Here is a 23,167-nt window from a genome sequence, read left to right as displayed (position 1 = left end):
AATTAGACAGACACGAATCAAACAGAATAAAAAGTTCCTTTATATAGGCAGTGTCATAATAAGCAATGGAGATGCTTACCATGAGGTAGCATGCATAAGAAAAGCAATTGCAGCCTATTTGGGCAAATCAATTGATTATCTTGGAGATGAAGAGTTACCATTTACCTATTCAATACAACTGTTGTCCCAATGTTGATCTATGCATGCGAGACATGAAAGTTATATGATAAGTTCAAAAGGAGGCTAAATATGACCCAGAAACGATGGCAGAAAGATCCTAAGAGTTGCATACAGTTATTGTGTCACCAATAAAGAAATATTTTGACAGAATGTTCCTATGTCCTAAGATGATGAAATAAAATTACCAAGAATAGTAATAACATAAAAATAGAAATGAGGAAAAATGAAGACAGGGTCATCCCTGTATTTTTCATCTAGCCAACCTCTTGCTGCTAACCCCTAGGCTCCTTTGCATTGTGCAATGTAAAAGTAACATGCTGTTCTCTATTTACCATAGAGGTTATTTTCTTCCATTGTTATTGAATGGTAACATCACTTTAACCATATTAATTTTTAGATCTATACTGCATTTGATCTTTGTAAGTAAATTACATCTAGGTAATACAAGTCGTCTCTTACCTTGTAATCCAGCATGGCAAGTGATGGAAGTTCTTCTAAAATCCTTTTCTCCATAAAATAGGGAAAAAATAAAATTGTGGGTAACAGTCCACCTGAAACATTAAAATTGTAATAATGCTTTTATATTTTTCACAACAATGTTCATCCATTTCAATAAGTTACTATTGATAAGGTGTGATTTGATTGTGTTGTTAAAATAGGTCTTTATATATCTCTAGAACTAGATGTCCGATCACCCAAACTCCATCATACTGCTGGAGATACTTATTTAAGTGAAGAAACAGAACAGAAATCCTCTTGGTGAAATAAAACACTTTTGTTCTTCAACTTTATTATCACATACTACAAACACACAATATAATTTAATTTCATGAGTACATTTACAAATGTAGACACAATAAACTTATTTGGAAACTGACCGACCCTGCTTTTTGTCTTCCTCTTCTTTAAATACCCAACTCTTCAGAAATAGTTAAAAATATTTTTTAGTGGAAATTTTTATCAGCAGTATGAACCAATTCTGAAGGTTAGTTTTTTATTGCAAACATAGAAACTATGAGACCTTGATGCATAGTATGAGTATCTTTGCTAACTCAATTTATAAACAACTTGTTTATTCAAACCACAAGACCTTGCCACATACATTACGAGAAAATTATATACTGAAAATTTATCAATCATAATAATTTTTTTAGAATAATAAAAATTATATCGTCTTTTTTTTTTATTTTGAAAAACATAATAACTTACCTCCCTTGTGAGTTTTAATTCCATCATCTGCTTGTTCTTTCCACATGGAGGACAGTTTAGTAAAAGATGAAGCCAGAGCTTCTACCATGCCACCAAAAGGTGGGTCAGTGACCATGATAACATGATCTTTGCCCTCTTTGAGAAATTCAGAGACTTTCTCTCTGCCTTCAGGAGCAAAGAAATGATGGTTGAACATGTTATATTTGGTGAACAGTGCTGGAGGGTAAAACTGAGCCTGGACAGAAGCAAAAAAAAAAAATGAAATAAATTGTTTCTTCAACAATTTCATTTTCAATATTGTAATAGAAATTTAGATATATTAGTAAAATTAATTAAAAGTATACACACATAAAATATTTATGGATACATTAAATAGGGTGGAAATGCCTATAATATATCCTGTGAGAAAAATGTAATTATTTCTTTATTATTAAAATAAAGAACTAAAAAAAAAAATAAAATAAAAAGCATACAATGTCAAGTTGGTACAAAGTAAAGAAAGATAGAAAACTTACATAGCGCTCATCTAAATCAAGTAGCATTGAAGAAAAGATTTTATGCTCTGACTTTTTAAGATTTTGTATAGCTTCATGTATTCTGACGAAGAATTATTATCAAAGAATTTATCAATATGTATGTTGAGTAAATTATTAGCATAAAAAGAAAGCTAAAAATAATAAAAGTATCAAAGTATTAGAACCAAAATAGTGTTTTCCCAATCCCATGATTTAATAGTAAAATGTTATTGTTTTTAAACTCCCCATGCAAGACAAATATTGTATTTTATTTTTTTTTAAACTCCCCATACAAGACAAATATTGTATTTTATTTTTTTTTAAAACAGAGCTTCCCTCTTTTAAGGTGGAAAATATTTATACAAAAAAAAAAAAGCCCTTTCCCCTCATTCCTTTCCTAAAATTTCAAAAGGGAAGCTATTTCAAGTTCAAGTTTCTGAATATAGTATTAACATTTCAGCAGATTATGTGAATTAGAAGATAAATCAAACAACATAAATGGAAAAAAAAATTTGACAAATTTAATACAATATTTTACATTACTTGCAATAGTTAATGCTATTTGTTTAATCAAAATCATTTATAAATCTTTCTATTGGATGCCTGTATGTAGCATACATGCCTAAATCAGTTGCAATATGCAACTTTGAATTAGCAGGTAGCATATCTCCCATTTATAATAGGGGTCTTTTTATTGTGTGCGTGTGTGTGTGACATTTATCTGATTATAAAACACTAACAAGTTTTAATTTTTATTTACATACATCAAGCAATAGGAGTGCAGAATGAAAAATAAATTGTACAGCTAATCCAAATTGTAAGGTATGTTCTCTGTGGTGCTATGTAATTTAAAAAAGGCCAGAGCTGGCTAAAAAGTCTACAAATAAAAAAAAATAAAAAGCAAATACTTTTATTTCCTTAAGTCTAAAAAATTAAAATTGTATTGTTGTGAAACTGTACACCTGATTACTGATTAACATTGTAGTACACATGTATAACTTCCCTTTTTGTTTTTATTTTGTTTTACATGTGTGGGTGTGGGTGTATAACTCAAGAAGACATACTTGGAGCAGTGGAGATTTATTTCGGATTGAAGAAATATTGATAAATTTGATGATTTTTAAAATCACCTTTTCTATAGTGCATCTTTCATGCTTACAGCATGTTGAGAGAGCTATAGTCCAATCTCTTTTGTGGACCAGTGGAGGGAGAGGGGGTATTAGGGAGAAGGTTTCTGTGCTGCCTCTAAGTGCTCAACAAAAACAGCTCTGCTCGAATCTGGATTTGAACTCAAGCCCTTTTGATAAGTCGACCAGCCTATTTTACAACTCAGTCACACATCCTACATATTGAGAAAGGAGAAGTGACTAGAAATTTTGTGATCTCCATAGAACCCTAAGCTTAGCAGTATTTTTTTTACAAATACTAGGCAGACATTGCTAAAGTGTTCTACAACAAAAACATCTACTAAGCAGTCATAAAAGATTTTTTAGCTAATTTTTGTTCCTAAATTTCTTTGAAAAACTAACTTCAATGGTAAAATCTAGGAAAATAAATAATTGACTACATACCTTGGTGTTCCTACACATAAAATATGTGTAAATTCAAGATATTCCAATGTTTTTAACAAAAAGTCAACAGTTGATTTTGAAAACAAATATTGCTGAAATGATAATACAATAATGTATACAAGGTACAATTAATCTTGAATTTTTCTTTTCTAAAGTTAATGATATAAGAACACTTACTGCAAATGTTTTATTATTATCAAGCGGAGTGAAAAGAAAAGAAGGACTTTTAAGTTCTTTAAGTCCTATTCGTTGTTTTAAAGAATGTCCTTCCTGCTGATGCTTAGCAACTTCATCTTCCAACAACAAGAGCCCACAGGTGCAACAAAGATGTCGATTATTTCTAGGTTGTTTCTTGAATTCAATATATCTGAATTAAGCATAGGAGGGTGCAATATATTTCAAACAAGTTCTTTATTTTTACAAAGCACGTGAAAAATCATTTTTCAACATATCATCACTTTTTCAAATTTTTTTTTTGGCATCTTACCTTTTCCGCAGTAATCTATGAGAAAATGATATATTTGTAGAACTCTGTGAAGAATGATCAATTTTTTCATCTACCCACTGGAAGAAAGGGCATTCTTTTCTGTCTCTAAATGCAGAGCAAGCATAAAACTTTCTTGCTTTTTTGGTGCTTTGATCTAAACGTTCAAAAAGTAATGCTGGTCCTAAAGATTAGATTTTGAGAAAACATATAAAGTCTGAAATGGGAGGCATTTTTAACACAAATAATGTATGCTAACAATCACTTTCTGCAACACTTTGTAATAGGATTTTAAAAAATTAATTACCATGAATGCAAGATGGAACCTGAGAATTTTCTTTGAGTGGAAACAATTCCATATTTAATTGTTTTGCTGCCATTGTTCCTGAAAAAAAAAAGCTTGATAAAAAAAGCAATTTTAGAAATAGGGCTATTGGGAAAGGGAGAGAGGAAATATTACAAATCAGTAACCTGTTGAAATTAGATTAGCCTCTTTAAAAAGTTTAGTGCCAATGCCCTTACAGTATTTACAACAACCACAGTATATTGTTAAAATTTGATATACTTAAAGCCTGATGGCTTTGTGTCCTTGTCTCTTAAATATGTCTTCCCCACATTTAATTTATAGGGGCGCAGTGGCTAAGTGCTTGGCTTGCGTTCGAATCTCAGTGAAGACTGAGATTTTGAGCTTCTGGATTTTTAGGGCGCTCCTGAGACCCCCCAACTCTAATGGGTACCTGAATTTACTTTGGGAAAGTAAAAGCGGTTGGTCGTTGTGCTAGCCAAATGACACCCTGCTCTTTAACCGTTGGCCAAACAATTAGATGACCTTCACATCATCTGCCCTGTAGATCGCATGGTCTGAAAGGGGAACTTTTACATTTATTTATACTTCCCGGTCTTTTCATGATTGTGTTGATAGTTCTCTAATCTGAGTAAAATCACTTTCATTCATTCATTAAAATGTAAATGTATATCATCAATGGTACAAATGCACTTGTTACACGTTAGAAACAACAACAACAAAAAAAAAAGACTTCCTAAGAAAAAACAAAATTTCCAATGGTTGAGAACCCCTGGTCTAGGTAGATATGTTAGACAGGAACCTAGTTACTCAGTTACTGCTAGAATCTGCTAGATGATTGGTCAGTTCAGATTCAAGGTGTGTGGTAAAAGTATTCATCAGAGCTTATCTATGTTTCACTATATTTTCTTTACCTTCTCTCAATAAACTTGGCTTTGGTACCTTAGAGGTCCTCTTATTTTATGTTACATGTCATGTCTAATCATAATTTGTTTCAGCACTAAAAGCTTCAAACTCCATATCAGGCATATCTTTCATTACTTTGTAAAACTAGATCTAATTCTAACTTAATTCAGTCTAAGTATGCTTAATACTATATTATAACATTATATATTTTATATAGAATATAGATCTAGATCTATGTAGCTCCTCCTTCATAATCATGGTCAGAGAAAAGCACATTTCTATAAGGAAGTATATCATAATAGCTTGAAGATTGCCATGGAGTCCAATCCAATCCTTGAATTACTTGTAAATAGATTAACTAGATCTAGAATCTAGAAGCAGATCTAGATTTCTAGATTTAGATCTAGATCTACTATCTAGACAGCTATTACAATGGAACATCACATGATGATCTATAAGGATCTCTTAGTTAAATTATTAAATCCCTATTTTCCTATTATAGTGTTATAAACCTGGTGGTGGCACAGATGGGGATAGTGATACGTGTGTAGTCAACCGACGCAAATCACCCCAGGCCAGCGCTAGAGGAGCGGTCAACCGTGACGAGTTACCACGGTCGGCCGAGACGAGTATCAACAAGATGGTTCGGGAAGGATCGACGTCGTGAACAGAGTTCAGGAGCGTCACGAGAGTTGTAGTCATCTGACCACCTAGAAATGTCGAGCGGCGTTCTGTCCGGTTCGAGAAGGCCAGTAGGGACCCTATATAAGAGCGGAGGTGTCGCAGTCAAGACGGTCGAGAAAAGGGGCTCAATACAGCAAGGTTCAGAAAGGAGGTTCACGACAGGAGTCCAGAACACGGTCGACTACAGCACAGTTCAGCGGTGTGGTTCTGTACGGAGCATTACGACGGTTCAGTGCGGAGTACTGTCAAGTACAGTTGAGACGACTGGCGTCTTGATCTTGGTCTGCGATCGAGTCCGACACAACGAGCCTAGTGTGTGAAGTCAGTCCTGAACTGTTGAACCCAGTGCAAGCCCGGAACAAGACGGAGAGGCCAGTGCAAGAGTTGATACTACGGAACGGTGTTATCGGAGAGATATTTGTACAGTGTGCGTGTTGCCAATTGTACAGTATTGGCTGTTATTTATTCAACTATTAAAGTGTTACGTTACGTTGGAGCCCTGAGTTGTCAAGTTGGTGGTGTATGGTGCAGTTTGCAGAGAGCCTGGATAGTGAGATTTGTAACAATAATATAAATATTATAATGATTATAACCTACATGTAGAATTATATATATATATATTATAATAGATGATTAGATCTAATATTATTCTTTATTTAGAGCCTAAGGCTAAGACTAACTAATGAAAACTAAATATTATTTAATGATAAAGATCTATCAATCTATGATAACGATAGTGTCGATAGAGACAATAGAATGTAATTAAGTTTTAAATGTATAGCCTAAAAATAAATAAGCAGATCTATATTATTATTATAGATTTATGTATTAGTATAGATCTAGACTCTATATCTCATAAATATTATAAAGAAATAAAATACTGTGATAGTAGTAGATTTTAAATTCAGATCTCATACTTTGATCAGGCATGTCAAACACAGCATTCGGGGGCCGCATGTGGCCCGCGACCACATTGCATGCGGCCTGCTTGGCCACCTAAAAAATTATCAAAATAATAATGTTAAAATAATACTCTGGAAAATAAAAGATGACAAGCTACTTGAATTGAAAAATTGTATTTGTTAAACTGAACAACGAGATTGACTCTGCAGTGAAAGCCAACTACATTATTTTTCAAATCATTTAGTGAAAGGGATTTTATGAAGGAGTGTGTTGCTAAAGCTGCGGAAATCCAGAAAATGTGAAAGCATTGAAAGAAATAACTTTAACTAGTAACACTGTGGGAGATAGAATAATTGACATGTCAGTCAGCTTGTGTGAACAATTAAAGAACAAAATAGATTTTGAAATATTCTCATTGGCTCACTATGAGTCAACTGATGTAACGGGTGTAGCACAGTTGGCTATTTTGAGATACATGAGTTTAACAAGTTTGACATGCCTGATCTAGAGTATTCTAGCTAGAGTCTATGACTCTATATTTTATATATACTAAACTAGATCTATAATAATATATTATTATAATTATATATTATTTTATATAGAATCTACTAGATCTAGATCTAAACTCTTTTTTTAAAGTGTATATCTATAATCTAGATTCTATTTCTAAGTCTAGAGTCTATGTTTAATGTTAGTATCTAAGTATGTATTTTTAATTTTAAGGTTCAAGTTAAGTTTCAATTCAAAGTGAATCAAAGGCTTTCTTCACCACTTCACCATTACTATAGTATATTACTATATACTATTATTATTACCACTTTAGACTTGTCACTTTACTTTAGTCTGACTTTAGATTAGATTTAGATCTAGTCTAGATCTGGAATTCTAGATCCAGGTCTAGGACTTCTACTTCTAGATTCTAGACTATAGATCTAGAATCTAGACTCTACTCTACTCTACTTACTAGAGACACTAGAGTCTAGTTTAGTAGAGTATTAGTATAGTTAACTATAGTACTGTATTATGTATATGTATACTCTGTATAGGATAGTATCCAGTATCACTGTCAGTATAGTTTAAATCAATTTTAATAGATCTAAATCAAGACATGCTTGAAAATTCGCCCATTAAACTTAAACTAAGACTTGACTACTTGACTAGAATTCTATATTATAAACTAGATCTATACTATAGTTGAGTACTATAGACTGTATCTAGATCTATAGTCAGTATACTGAGTATAGAGTATAGATCTAAGCCAGATCTAGACCTAGATCTAGTTTGTGAATGTTAAAGTTGGCAAAAAGTACCCAAGACCCAAGCCTAGAGTTCTGGGTCCTGGGTATATATAGAGTATAGAGATCTATATAGATCTAGATTATTCTAGATCTATTCTATATATAATATATATTTTAAAAATATATTCTAATATATTTCTTATATTATTAATTATATTATTTATATTTAATTAGATCTAGATCTATAATAATATTTATTAATATATCTACAATCTACATTATCTAGACTCTAGTATAATCTAGCATGGATCTGATCTATTAAATTACTAGACTCATGTCACTTATCTGAAAAAAAAAAAAAGGTTTTAGACTTTAATTTTATTGACAATGCCTGACAATGATCAATGGTAGTTTATACAAATACATTTATTACAGTATACTTTTGTTCCTACTTTTGACGACTTTCACCATTTGTATAATACTGATACAGTACACTGTACAGAAAATGTCAATCTGAAAGAAGAACTGTAAATAAAAGAGAGAATGGAAACTATATTGACTATATATAGAATCTATCTAATCCGTCTGATATTCATGAGAAAGGGCCTGGCGCCGGGGTTATCTTATCTATTCCCTTATTATAAAATTAAAAATACAGACGACCGAATTATATTATAATAAAATTTATAATAGTAATAGATATAGCAAATTCTTACTTTCAACTTTGGCACAGCATGTGATTAAATGTGAAAAATTTTCGTGGAAAGCAAAATTCAGTTTAGCCACTTTACGTCTTTAACATCAGAGTGTCCACTTATCAATTTTATATTATTAATTCCTTTTTACATCTAGATCTAGATCTATTATTAATTTTTTGTTTCATTTTATCAAAATAATTTTGTTTGTAATAGCTTAAAAATTTGTATAGTTGACAACAAATCACAAGCTAAATTACTGCTATTGGAATGACCTAGATCTAAATCTAGATTAGTTGGCTAGCGGAAGTAAAGCAAATTGAACAAGGAGCAGCTATTCACGAAATTCGGTCCTTCATGAATCGTATAAAATCTTTCATTTTCCCTCCCTTAAATGGCCTTAATCTTTTCTGATACAAATCAGAACTTGATTCTAGATCTAGATCCAAAAACGAAAGGACTTTAAATAGATAACAGTTCTACAACTTAGAGGAACTAATCACATTCTGACTGTCCATAGACAGCACTGTAAACAAAAAAAATTGAAATGAAACATCAGAAATTCTTCAAATTGAGATAAGAAAAGATGTCTATTTGAAGTATTTGCGTGTTAATTTATTTGATGAAGAATATATCCAAATGTAATTATTGTAAATTATGATTGAATAATCACCTCGATAACATACAAAGGCTCTAGATCTCTATTCTACATGTCGAATTTTGAACAAATATCAGTCAGCACATACAGAGATCCAACTGTTTATAACAAAGTATTCAAACACTTTGCATTTTTATACTTTTTACAAGGGGTTCCAATCGGATTCCAAACTCGTTTTCTTCCCATTTATTTTAGAAAACGTGGCATATCACTTGTAGGTTTATGGATGCTGAAGCTTTTGACCGTCACTTGGGTTTTAAAACCTCTAATTGCTTATTACATATTGGAGCAATCAATCAAAAAGCGATTTTTCATGCACACCAGTTACGTTGTTTTGTGCGTGATATTTTTAATAGCATCACAGCTTCCCATGGTTAATTACACTGACTTTATAGGCATCATGTTTCTAGTGAATTTGACGACATCATTACAAGACGTAACTTTGGACAGTGTCTTAATCGAGCTGGTCACCTCAGCACAAATGTCCAATGCCAACGTTGCCCAGAATATATTCGGCAAAGTGGGATCCATGTTCTCTGGAATCACATTCTCTTTGCTGTCGGATGTCGTGGGTTTGAGTCCACTATTTTATGTATTAATCTTGCTTTACTTTTGGGGTTTTATCGTGGCCATTAACATAATGGGGACGCCTCCTGTGACACCTCAGTTAAGTTCCATCGCCCCCAACGACGATAGAGACTTAGACGACGAAGAACTAGAACCTCCTCGTGTGTCACTCAAATTAAAAAGATCGAGTCACTTTCACAACACACAATGTGGACTCTCTAATATATGGCATGTTGACGGTACTCCATGGGGAATTATTTTTTTATTGTCATACAAAATTGGTAATTATTGTTTTTTTTTTTTTCTTCTGTTTCTGTTTAAAGAGCTTATCTAGTCACATAAGTGGAGCTTGCAAGACAGTATAATAGTACGATTTAGTTCCCTCACGAGACGTATCCTATATACGAGCTATAGGGGATAGTAGAGAAAAATGGGCCACCATTTATTATAACTTTTTTTTTCTAAAAGTTACATAACAAAATAAATAACAACAACGCTGGGATGTTGTTTAGGCCTATATATATATATATATATATATGTTGAATAAAGTAGCCTTATATTTCAGGCTCCTAGTGTTCCGCGAGGCCTGAATAGGTGTTCCAAAACTGCTGAAATAATTAGCTAGTAGACACCACGTGAATTAATCTTTAAAAAAAATAAGCAAAGTGTTCCGCTAAATACTCAGAGTGTGCGAAGTTAAGGAACAAATTTGGGAAACACTGAAAAACTTAAGGCATCCAGAGACTATCCCTTTGAAAACAATCAGCCAGCACAGACTAGTCACCAGTCACAACATTCTAAAAAGACATATACAAGTTACACAAGGCCCGTTCTAGAATATGGTGTCACAACGTAGGGCTCAGCAGCCCAAGCAAACTTAAAAGGAAAATATTGGCCTAAGAATAATGTCAGGAGCAATTTTAAATAAAACAACACACACACATAAAAGCTACGGAGGAAACCGCTACTCTGGTCTCTCTGGATGAATGAAGAGAAATAAACATCCTTTCCCAATTTACTAAAATGGAAACTTTAGGCCTACACTCAAAACTAAAATCCACAAAACTGGCACTAAAAACCTCATCAAAAGGACTAATTTCAAATAGGCATCTCGGAACCTAAAAAAGAAGCACCAACTCGAAAAAAATAACTCTGGAATCCACTAACATAGACGTCATAGTGAATCTCCACCATGGGACCAAAGCTATCGTTCTTCTATAACAGACTGTATTGAAAATATAACAAAATAATCTGACTACATTCCAACAGAGCTCAAGGAAATAGTGAACACTTGTCTACGAATTCATTACCATAAAAATCAGTAGATCAGAGTTTAAACGGATGGTTCATCTCATAAAGCCACCACAATTGGAGGAGCTGGAATACTCATCGAATGGCCCGATGGAGAAAAACTAGAAAAATCTATTGCAACTGGTAAGCTCTCCAACAGCCACAGAGCAGAAAGGGGAGCACTAGAACTAGCAGCTACGACATAGTACCAAGTATCCCGCACAGTCAGATTGTCTTCCTAACCGATGCAAAAAGTCCTCCAATACACAATCGAACATTGCACTCTATCCGGAAGAAATGAAGAAACTAATAGTGAAAGGAATGAGCGAGAAATGGTCAATCTCTCATCCGAATCACAAGAAAGACGCCCCATTTATAAGCTATCCTGACATGACCAACGTCTTATATAATCTTTCGCATTAGAATGGCACATAACATAACATAACATAATGAGACAACATATGTTCCGGAAGCTACAGATTGGGACTAGCGAAATCTGCCCTTGTGGAGTGTCACCAGAAAATGCTGACCATGTCTTTCAAAGCTGCATTCTTTATCAAGAGGCCCGAACAAGACATAAGCCTTAAAACATCCCATTAGAAAGAAAACTATATACAGACCCCCGCCCCCCCCCCTCTCTATGTGAGAGCCACTGCGCAGCTCATCTCATGTATTGGTCTAGTCAGTGCATTTTTTGTAACAAAATAGGTGCCGGTATTCAGTGATATATTGCCTACTTTTAATTACTAATAAATGAATAATAAACGCTAAAATGCAAGAAAAGTAATAATTTTTCCCCACATTGAAAAAGGTGCCAATACGCGTGCCGGTGCGTACCGTCACAAAAAAAAAAAAAAAGGAATGGGTCTAGTCATCTGAACTCTCCAGCATAATATTGAGAACGAGGATAAGAAAAATAATTATACAATTTTTGTTTCTGAAATTTATTTTTAAAAAAAAGATAAACTTGTGAAAGGAAATGTTGGTTTTAAACCAACACAAACTTACCTTGAATTCCAACGTTGTTTCATCATCTCGTGCTACTGAGGTTGTTGTTTTTTTCAAATAATTTGGACCACTAGTTTTAAAGATAGGCCTATTAGGGGTGTCCATTTCTCCTCACCAGGGCTAGCCTTAGGCCGATTGCTCCAATGGGGCCCCGCACCTGGCAGGGGCCTCACAACTCACATTAAGCATATCACTATCAGTCACGGCTCTTGTCACAGGCTTTTATAGATGTACGACTTAAAGGGTTAACATATTTAGTGTAACTTTATTTAACCCACTGGCGCCTATTGCGTTTGGGTTGCTTGCTATGCATGTTGTATAATAAATGTTGGTATTATGAACTATGTAATAGTAATAGTTGCTAATGTAAAAAAACAAATTAGAAAAGGGACCTCGCAAGCATCCATTAAATTGGGCCCTGCAATTCAGAAGGCGGCCCTGCTATACACTCTCTCCTACTGTACATGCATGTATCTATTTTGTATATCAATATGATTTATAAATGTTTCTGAGCATTGTGTCGCACTAGCTATGTACCTTATCATCTGCATTAATTAATGTGCTTAAGTAGGATTAAATTTGTCTCAATCATGTGAATGGTCTGCCCATGTTCCACTTCCTAGCTAAACCCAATTTCCAGATCTGAGGCTGTCTTTCAGTGATCTTCCTTGATTGGAAGATCCTGGGTATCATTTGCTTTCATCGTCTTGGCTTCCTTTCTATGAAACTCCAGTAACGTCCAATAGTATTTTTATAAATATATGTCGATATTGATGAAGCTGAAAACTGTAATCCGATTGTATGTAATGATGGATGAGGAAGAGATGACACGTCAGCACTGAATATGAATGAGCTCCAAATGTCTACTATATGTCCTCGTTCACCTCGTTGTGGTCAGAGATTGCCGTTCCGAAGACCCAGTCAGTGACTTGGCAAGAATATAACAAGTGAAAGCATACAACGTTTGTGTAATCCGTTGAGTATGACTCTCCTTGCGATATCTTTGTTGGCTAACCTGACAACAGAGAGTAGACCTATTAGGTTTAACTCGCTGCGAAGAATGTATCACTTTGTTTTTTTTTTTGCTCTTTTTGTTTTGTAGGCGAGTTAGGGACAGCAAGCAATTTGCCAATATATTTGATCGATATTGGCTACTCACCTTCACAAGTTGGACTCTTGACAACAATCATAGGTGAACTTTTTGGTATGGTTGGGAGTATGACAAGCGAAGTATTTTATCATCAGTGAGTAGACTAACAGATATCGGCAGTATTCTAGATGCCTACATGTATATTGATTTTTTTTTTCGTTTTCAAATTTCAATATTTAAATAAAATAAAATAGCTTATTATCCTTCTCATTAAAGTTACCGGTACCAGCATTGTCAAATTGTATTCAATTGTATCAAATGAAAGTGCATCCATCACCAAAGCTCAACGTTACAAACGTGCCTTCAAAAAAAAAAATTTAATCTATTCTAAACATAAACAACCTTCTAGAAGGCGACAATTAATAAGTGTGAGGAGATTCAAACCCCCAGCCTTCCAGACGAAGAGCTAATGATTTTAGTACCTTTTTAATCTTAATAAAAAGAGCAGAGAAACAATTACTAGCCTAAATCCGTTCTAACAATTGCGTTTGAGACTGGGTTTATTTTTTTAATGTGTAATTTTTATTTTTCTTTATTTTTGGTAAAAGTGGGGCTAAAATTCCCAATACAAAATGTCAGCTGCCACCGGTATTCCTTTTATGCAATCATAACTATGGCTTAGAAAAGAGCTTTACGCAAATTAACTACCATAATTAACAAAAACTAAATCATCTTTCTGATATGTACAGACCTTTGTTGAAAGTTCTCCAAATTCTGTTGGCCGCACGTACTGTGATTGCGGCTCTGATGTGGTTGCTAGTCGTCACTTGGGATAAAAGCTCATCTTTTTACGGTAAATTTCTTTTGAATTACAAGAGTAAATAGCATAATCCAAAAAATAGAAAACATTGCCATCAGCTCGTATAGAATCTAGGAATTGAGTTTATCCAAATACTATGTAATCGATATTCGACGGGGAATAATGTTTCTGCTAACAATTATGAGCTAGAGCCCTCTGCCAGACTATCCCAACGATGAAAGTAAGATCTTTTGGTGGTATACACATAGATCTTATGGCTTCCAGAGCCTCTTTAGGGGTGTAGGTAAATGTTTGTTCTTTCATATTTTTTTTAGGTTTCATATTTACGCCATGTTACATAAGTCTTTCAAATGACGTTTATTTTTTTCCCTCTGCCTTATGAAAAAGGTAAACCTTTTTTTGACCCTGTGATGCTGTAAAGCTCTTCTGTTTCTATGGCCGACTGTTGACTAGGGTGTCATATGGCCATACACCACAACGATCAACTGCCTCTACTTGCCCAACGATGTTGGATACCGGGTTACACATTAAAATTGGTTGGACTCATGATGTCCTAAAAATTCCAAAGTTCAAAATCCCTGCTTTCATCACTCAGCCACCACCCTTGTGCTGCCTTAATTACAGGTACTGTATTCATTTACAGGAGCACGGATAGTGCATGGTGTAGCCTTTAGTAGTGCCCCTATCGGAAAATATGGGCTAGGCGAAATAGCTTTACCTACTATGAATCGGAAAACCTTATAACCTTTGCTGAAAATGTTCGAGAAGGCTTGCTTTTCATTTAGCACCCAAGTTTCAAAGCCATATCATATAGAGATTGGTTATGAGAACTACTGCTTAGTAGGAGCTTTATCATTCACAACCTATTCCCAAAATTGTGCATTTCAGTGGGATGGCGTTCTTTACAAGAATGCCTACATTTTTTTGTTGCAACAATAACTTTAAGAATATCCACATTCCCAACGCGCCGTTTAATAATACTAACTGCTTTTCTATACTTACAGAGCTAATTTTTGTGTTTACGTTATAATATATTTTCATCCTCCAGTTATCAGCAGCCTAATTTTACTTATGATGATTTATTTGATCGGCGGTGGCGTATCCTCGTGCAGTCTTTGCATCGTCAGAGGTCTGGTCCATCGTTCGCCTAGAAGGTGCCGAGCTTTCCACTGCAGTTTTCTGAACACCATCGAGTTTATTGGTCGGATCGTGTTCTCTTCCCTAATCGCCTTGTTGACCGAGCAGATGGGCTACATCTTTATCTTCGGCTTGTTTATCTGCGTGAATCTCTTAGCTTACACGTGGGCCTGCAAAGCTCCAGATTGGCTTCAGAACCGTGTATAAAAATATATAGGTCTATATGTCTTCAACTATTAAATGTTGTAAAAAAAAAATGTCATCGAGTTGTTTAATATTTTACCTTTGTTTTTAGGCATTGGATTTTTATTGTGTTAATTAAGACATTTCTAATTTTTTAAAATTACACCATTTTGCCCCAAACATTCTGCTGGATGGTAGGCCTATGAGAAGACAGCGAGTGGGTTCAAACTTCAAAATAAACATCGCAAGGTGTTGACAATACGTAATGATTAATAATTCTAGTAAAAAATTATAATGGAAAATCATTATCTTATAGAATTTGGAAGATCCTCATAATAAAGAAAAAAATAATTTATTTTAAAAACTTTTAATATTTCCTATCTTGCTGAAATTTCGCACATAATGTTGCGTGACAAAAGATTTTTATTAAAATTTCAGAAAGATCACTTCATTAGTTATTATAAATTAATTAAAAACAAATATATTTACCGTTAACTCATGGGGGACTAACAATTATATGGTAATTTCCTTATTACTGGGTATCATATGCTATGTTTGGTTTACTATATTATTTGAACATAATGTAGGAATTGATTCTCATTTTTTAAAAATTACATGTTTAAAAAAAAATATTTATAGCAAAAGACATAAATAAGTTTCGCTTACCCGCTTTTTGTTGTTTTCTTTTTCAATACAGAGAGCGTAGCACAAAAATGTATCTAAAAATGGTCATGCAAAAGCCCTCACATATATATATATGTATATATATATATATATATATACACACACATGCTGTTCGGGGGGGGGAATTTTTCACACACCCCCTCGGAAAAAAATGTGTGTATGCACATAAGTAATCTTTATTACATTCTGACCCTACATTCTTTTGAATGTTTATTTTACCCTAGAATAGGTTCTTCCTGGATTTGGTGGAAAAATTGTAGACTCCCCGCCATTGCCAGCAAGGTGGTCTGTGGGAGTGCTGCGAGCTCCCCCAGCGCGAAGCGGAGCCCCGCCGCCAAGCACTATTTCCGGTAGTGAAAGCCAACAAAATGCATATTCTGAGGTATCTACAGTGCATTATTAAAATGTTTCTTTCAAAAACCTTATGCTCTTACTGACTTAGATCCCCCCGCGTCGTTTGGCAAGCTACTTCCACAAAAATCTGTCACTGGTAATGTCTGAAGTCTCTTCCCAACTGCTCTGAGGACCTCCATGAAAGTGTGGCGCCAAGTTGTACTAGGATGTTTCTGTTTGAGCTTTCCTCGTAATGGCCTCCAACTCTTATTATGAGTAATTTATTTTGTCGGAGAACATGTCCCGCAAACGACATGCGACGCTCTATCACAACCTTACTAAGTGGTCGACTCTCAGTTTGGCATAGGATTTCCTTGATTGAGACCCGATCTCTATAACTGACTCCTAAAATCCGCCTTAGCCATCTTTGTTGAGCCACGTTTAGTTTAATCAAAGCAAAAAATCAGTCACTAAATTTCGACACCCCCCCCCCTTTGCGGGAGGGGATTTCATTTCGGGGTTCAACCCCCCCCCCCCGGCTACGCCCAATATATATATATATATATATATATATATATATATATATATATATATATATATATATATATATATATATGTGGTGGAATAAGTCCGCCGATCGGTTCGTTTGCACTTCCCGATGGGGACGATGGCCTGCGACTCCTAGGGGTAAAGTCTTAGAGCCACAACGTGGTAAATATTTGGTTGGTGTTATATAGGCACATAGACAGGCACAAGCAAAACGCAAAGCTTATTGGTTTTGTGGAAGAATAAGTATTTAATAAAGATAAATTAAGAATGAATACAATCCGTGAGTGAGGGGGGGGGGATGTACAGGAAGATTCAGGATTTTATGATAACGTTTAAGGTAATATCATCACTGGGATGTTGCTCATAAAGATTCGTGTATGGTTTGCTTATTCGGCTGTCTCTCACTTATCTGTTATGCAAGGTTCTCCTTCGGGGTGGGGTAAGTTGAAGCTCCGTTGTGTTTTAGCTAGTTGTTGGTGCCCTGCAGGTAGGCAGGCGCTAGTGTGAGGAATATGAGGATGCCACGCGGTGGGCTTACTCCTGTGGTAGTTGCAGACCGGTCCTGGGACGTCAGCCTGGAATGCCTTCGATTCGGGTCGAGGGTGATGAGTGACTCACCCTCAACGGGAATGTGTGGAGAACTGCTGAGGTCTGCCTTCAGGCAACAAAACACGCCAGCCCTGGTGTAGGAGGCTATGAAATGAGACATGAGAGGAGCCTGAATTATTAAACCATACAGGCTGGTTGGCGAGGGGCGCATCCTTGATAGGAGCGTCTCCCTCAGACTAACTAAGATACATGTTAACAACATTTTACTAGGTCTAGTAATAATTGCTGTACAAATAATACAATAGTAATAATACAAATACAAATATAAAATGTACAAGGCAGGGGCATAAATGAGGAGGGAAACAGGGGGACCATATTACAGGGTTGTAGCCCCTGTGACCTCATTGACCCACAGGTAAACAAGTCCACGGTCACTCGTGACCAGAGGACCGTGACAAGAAGAAGGGAGGGGGTGCAAAAGGGCACATAACTATGCAGGTCGACAAGCTGAAAATAGTGGGGTAGACACGCGAGACTGATTCTCGGGACCTAAGGATGCATGGTAACAGCACAGTATGTGCATAACCAAAACAAACATAATCATAATGTATATATATGTGCACATATACAGGTACATATGCACAGGTAAGAAAATGATCTAGACGCGAGTAGGTCCAGATGAATATGGGTATGAATAAATAACAAATGCATAAATAAACATTAGGATTAACTAAATTGTAAGGTGGATGTCCACCGTTGGGAATACAGTCAACATTGACGAGTTATTAAGGAGCACATATTCATAGAGATTTACAAATATAATATTTGGAAGCAAACAAGTATTAACATGGTAATGATACATGAACGTAAATGTTACAGGCGAAGACACACTAAATAATAATGATAAAGTTTTTCCAACTCACCCGCTTTGCCTTACACAAGTTCCCAAATGAATCGTTGACTTGAGAGCCTTCTGACTTCTCAGTGATTCTGATCTAGAATGGCATTAACCTGAAACTTTCGTCTCCGGCTTTTATAGGTTACCGAACGGTATGTTAAGAGTAGTGATGATCCTATGGCCAGCGAGTCTTTTGAGTTTAGAATTGTTAAATTGGACCAATCTTTTCATTTGGGGCTCATTCACCTGACTTCTTTAACCCGCGACCCGGGGGGGGGGGCGAAGGAGGATGAAAGCGGAACCATACCATAATTATCAGGCTGGACAATCGCTCGACGGTACAGCGGACGGAAACGATTTGAATAGCCCTGGGCGTTAGGATTGTCGACTCAAAGGGATGTACGTGGACACCAAATTTTAATGTCCCTGGACTTTACGGTTGCGTGCTTTTGTTTCGGCGTTTGGGGCGTAACTGTCAATTTTAATGTTCCTGAACTGAACGGCTGCGTACGTTTGTTTCGGCGTCTGGGTGTAACTTGGGATGTGTGTTTATGGCCTACAATTTGGGGGTTGGATCTAACCTTGATGTAATAGATTGTTTGTGTTCTACCCTGGTCAGTTTAGTGTAAAAGGGGCTATACAATGCTAACTAGTGGTTAAGAGGGGGGGGGGTAGTTCCGCACTGGTCAGTTCTGTATTGAGAAGGGACGCGTTTCGTCACAATATATATATATATATATATATATATATATATATATATATATATATATATATATATATATATATATATATATATATATATTCCTCTTTGAATGCCCCTTCCTAATCCACCTTATGGAGACCCTACTTCCACTGCAGCCCAACATAACCAACACCCTGAACGGCTGTGCTGAACAATTGAAGAAAACAGCTCATTATTTTTCCTTGGCACAGTCTGCAAAAGAGCTCACAGCTGGCATATTTATGTAGACCTCTTAGAACTTAATTAATTATTTTATAAAAACAAATCAGATCTCTACTGAAGTCGTGTGGAACTTACAGATCTAATACCAAACTTTGACAACAGTAAACAATAACAAACAAACAAAAAACAACAACAAATAAATAAAAACAACTAACTTTAGGAACAAATGTACTTTTCTTTTCTGCTCAATAATTATTAAAATGTATAGATATTCTACATGAGAACTAATATAGTTCGCAATCGTTAGATTTTGGAAGAGAAAGATGAAACAAAATTTTTAAAAATTCTAGTACATGATAGATCTAATAATATAAGCTTACATTCTTTGACGACTGTGCCCTAAATGCCTGCTCTGGAAATGATCTGCAGAGCATCGTCAATGACTTCTCAAGGGCATGCTCAGACTTTGGCCTTACCATTAACACAAAAAAGACTGAAGTCTTATATTTGCCTGCTCCAGGTCAAGCCTACTCGGATCCAAGCATCAAGATAAATGGACATGATATAATTGCTGTGGACAGATTTACTTATCTTGGCAGCACACTCTCCAGAAACGGAAAGATCAATAATGAAATCGACCTGCGTATCGCCAAGGCCAGTGCATCATATGGCAAACTGTCTAAAAAAATGTCTGGAACAGACGAGGTATAACCACAAATACAAAGCTATATGGATCTATCGAGCTGTCATTCTCGCTTACATTGCTCTATGCCTCAGAAACGTGGACAGTGTACAGAAAACATGCAAAGAAACTGAACCACTTCCATTATGACATGTCCGAGAAAAATACTGAATGTCAAATGGCAAGAAAAAATACCAGATACTGAAGTCCTTCGAAGAGTGGGTCTGCAAAGCATTCACACAATGCTGATCCAGTCCAAGCTGCGATGGGCAGAACACGTCGGCAGAATGGAAGACCGCCGCATCCCTAAACGACTTCTGTATGGTCAATTAAAGCTTTCTAAAGGTGTTCAGCATAGTCCCAGCCTCCTGGGAGACAGAGGCACATGACAGAGCATCATGGCGTCGCGCTGTGAAAACTGGCGCACATGTTGCAGAAGACAAGAGAACAGTGCTAGCAGAATGAAAGCGCCAGAGAAGAAAAGCAAGGCCGGTGACATTAGCTCCAGCTGGAATAACCTGCCCGGTGTGCAGCCGAACATTCCGGGCTCACCAGCCACATGAGGAGGCACAAAACCCCAGTGCAAAGCCCTCAGCCCCCTGGATGACAAAAGTAGTCATCATCGAACCACGATGGACGAACTATATATATATATATATATATGCCTAACATAGTACGTATAGCCTAAATCCTATATAGTCCGCTATGGTTAGACCTACACTTTGCCGGCAACATTCTACAATCATTTACTAACACGACATAATAAAATACTCAGATATACAGATAAAGGGACATTTTTAAAATTCATATATATGCTAGGACGAATTCTTACTTCTCTTTCTTAAAATTGCCTAATGCCATTTGAGCATAGAACGGATTGCCTGAATCATCCAGGAAAACTAATGACATGCATGACTGGATTAACACACGGATACGCGTAGGACGTATCTATATAATTATACTCTCTTTTGTCAACTTTCGAAGGAACGTCTGTAATTTATAAGATACTATCGATCAGCAAACTATAATCTAGATCTAGATAAAATAAATGATGCTTTTTTAGGACAAAACATTTCAACGAGATTTTTTTTTCTGAGGCTCGGCATACAAAAATTATACAACGAATAGCATCGCGCAGCTCTTTTTCCGGTTACTGCTAATGTTTTTCTGCTAAATCTAAAATATTATTCGAGGTTCCTAAACTAGATTCTTAAACTAGTTTACATATTCTAGAGTAGATCTAGAGCATCGAGATCCTATTTATAATGGAAAGGAGAAGACGCCGAACTGATTCAATTAGTGACGATGAAGATGGTACATTTTATGGGTTTAGTAAACTTAGACCTAGGACTAGCCACTAGGAGTAGACTAGACTAGATTCCCTAGATCTAGATCTAGTATTACTCTTATACTTATAGTCTTACTCTTACTAATTACTAGTCTTAGTCTTAGTCATTCTTAGTCTTAGTCTTACTCTTACTACTCTTAGTAACTTAACTTAGAGTTAGAGTAACTTAGAGATGATTAAGTTTAAGTCTTATACTTAGACTTCGTTTTTTTACTACGACTCTAGATCTACGTGACGTCTGACTAGTAGATTCTTAGACATCATTCTAGTTAAAATAAGTTAATGTCTCACTCCAAGTAGTCTAAGTCTCTAACTTAACGAATAACTCTTAACTCTAAGTCAGTAGTCACTACATTACTAGACTTCTAGCTACAATGCTGCTACATTTACATGAAGACTAGTACAAAGTAGTAGTATTAGTTAATTAGTAGTCTACTAGATCTAGAATCTAGTAGTAGAGTTAGTATAGGACTCCGAGACTTAGACTAGTAGAGTACTAGATTCTAGACTCAGTCTGAGTCTCTACTCTAAATTGTGGAGACTCTAGTCTCTACTAGTCCTCTGGCTCTAGTCTAAGTCTAGAATAATTATTAATAATACTCTAGGTCTAGATCTAGTCTAGAGTCGACTGTTCAACTCTGTTGTATCTAGCTGATTCTAGCTAGACTCAATCTAGAGTCTAGAGTCTAGTCAAGTCTAGTCTAGAGTAGTCTAGACCTAGATCTAGTCAGTGACTAAAAAAGTCACTTTAGAAACTAATTATTATATTAATATTAGTCTAGTAGAGTCTAACTTTAGACTTAGTTTAGTCTTTGCCTCTAGCTGCACTTTAGGCCTAGGCTACCTAGATCTAAAGATTTTAAATGATATAAAATATAAAATAATCTGAGATCTAAAAATGTAGTCTTTATTTGTAATATTAGACATAACTCATAACACTAACACTACTTGATTATCTAACACTACAGTTTTGAGTTGGTCAGTATAAGTAGTATCAGTTATCATATCTAAAGAGTCAATAGTGTTGTGGATGGTCATGGTTTTATACCCTGCCCATTGCCATCCCACGTCATCCTGTGTAGGATTGGACTAGGAAGTAAATTATCTTCAACTTTGAAGGAACATCCAACCAAAGCATGTACTTCATGTACAAACATTTAGAAACTTGGTCTAACATAAAATATGATTATTTTTAAAGTTCTGGTTCAGTTAGATCAGATTTAAGTTCCAGTTTGGTTCGATGACGTTTATACTTTTGGTTCAGTTCGGACAGATCTAAAAGTTGGGGATGGGTTTGATGTTGAAATTAGGTAACAGCAAAAACTATGTACATGCAATAATTTTCAATTCAATTTATTAAATGAAACAGTGATGCCATACCTTACTCAAATAATAGGCTGTTTAAATTTCTGACCCTCGTGTCGCGGGCCACATAACAGAAATAAAAATATTAAATAAAAAATAAAGCACTTTTATAAGAAACATGTGGATATAGTACTTAGACTAATTCATAGAATGTGGGAAGTTTATCCGAAACCAACTTCTGATAATCCAGCTGCATAGATGTGGCACTATGTTGAAGCACTAAATCTAGAAGTTCATCTGTGAGGCGAATATTATATGCAACATGTTGATTTCGTCCATTTTCATTTGATAATGATGAATTGCAATTTCTTTTAGAAGACGCTTATGTCAGCTTATATATGCAAAATCAACTTGTTTTTCTTGTGATTTGTTATTGAGTTCATTAAGATAAGATATATATATCACTTTAAAAA

At 35.4% G+C, this 23,167-nt stretch overlaps 2 protein-coding genes across 14 annotated transcripts in view; one reads left to right on the top strand and one right to left on the bottom strand.

Moving 5' to 3' along the window:
- Positions 1–8,989, bottom strand: part of LOC106061832 (rRNA N6-adenosine-methyltransferase ZCCHC4-like) — a 14,434-nt gene extending 5,445 nt beyond the window's left edge. Inside the window, exons 1-9 of one of the 8 annotated variants that reach the window (XM_056021819.1) lie at positions 8,711–8,989; positions 6,771–6,849; positions 4,267–4,344; positions 3,963–4,143; positions 3,653–3,842; positions 3,476–3,567; positions 1,905–1,986; positions 1,390–1,624; positions 640–731 (exon numbers count right to left, since the gene is read on the bottom strand). In XM_056021819.1, coding sequence (XP_055877794.1) covers positions 640–731; positions 1,390–1,624; positions 1,905–1,986; positions 3,476–3,567; positions 3,653–3,842; positions 3,963–4,143; positions 4,267–4,344; positions 6,771–6,810 — 990 coding nt within the window. In that variant the 5' untranslated portion in view covers positions 6,811–6,849; positions 8,711–8,989. Of the gene's footprint in view, positions 1–639; positions 732–1,389; positions 1,625–1,904; positions 1,987–3,475; positions 3,568–3,652; positions 3,843–3,962; positions 4,144–4,266; positions 4,345–5,177; positions 5,578–6,770; positions 6,850–7,571; positions 7,713–7,793; positions 8,032–8,427; positions 8,589–8,710 lie in introns of those variants that run through there. The other 7 variants (XM_013220048.2, XM_013220046.2, XM_056021825.1 and 4 more) reach the window with 7 other exon arrangements.
- LOC106078519 (nuclear cap-binding protein subunit 1-like) overlaps positions 8,064–23,167 on the top strand; it is a 25,448-nt gene continuing 10,344 nt past the window's right edge. The window contains exons 1-3 of one of the 6 annotated variants that reach the window (XM_056021753.1): positions 8,064–8,098; positions 13,315–13,456; positions 14,052–14,155. In XM_056021753.1, the coding sequence (XP_055877728.1) occupies positions 13,419–13,456; positions 14,052–14,155 (142 nt within the window). In that variant the 5' untranslated portion in view covers positions 8,064–8,098; positions 13,315–13,418. Of the gene's footprint in view, positions 8,099–8,988; positions 10,196–13,314; positions 13,457–14,051; positions 14,156–21,164; positions 21,356–23,167 lie in introns of those variants that run through there. The other 5 variants (XM_056021726.1, XM_056021734.1, XM_056021746.1 and 2 more) reach the window with 5 other exon arrangements.

This window comes from Biomphalaria glabrata, chromosome 1 (assembly GCF_947242115.1).
Source record: "Biomphalaria glabrata chromosome 1, xgBioGlab47.1, whole genome shotgun sequence".
In the NCBI taxonomy this organism is placed as follows: domain Eukaryota; kingdom Metazoa; phylum Mollusca; class Gastropoda; family Planorbidae; genus Biomphalaria; species Biomphalaria glabrata.
Note: the sequence above shows the minus strand (reverse complement) of the source record. Positions and strands in the feature narration are given on the sequence as shown.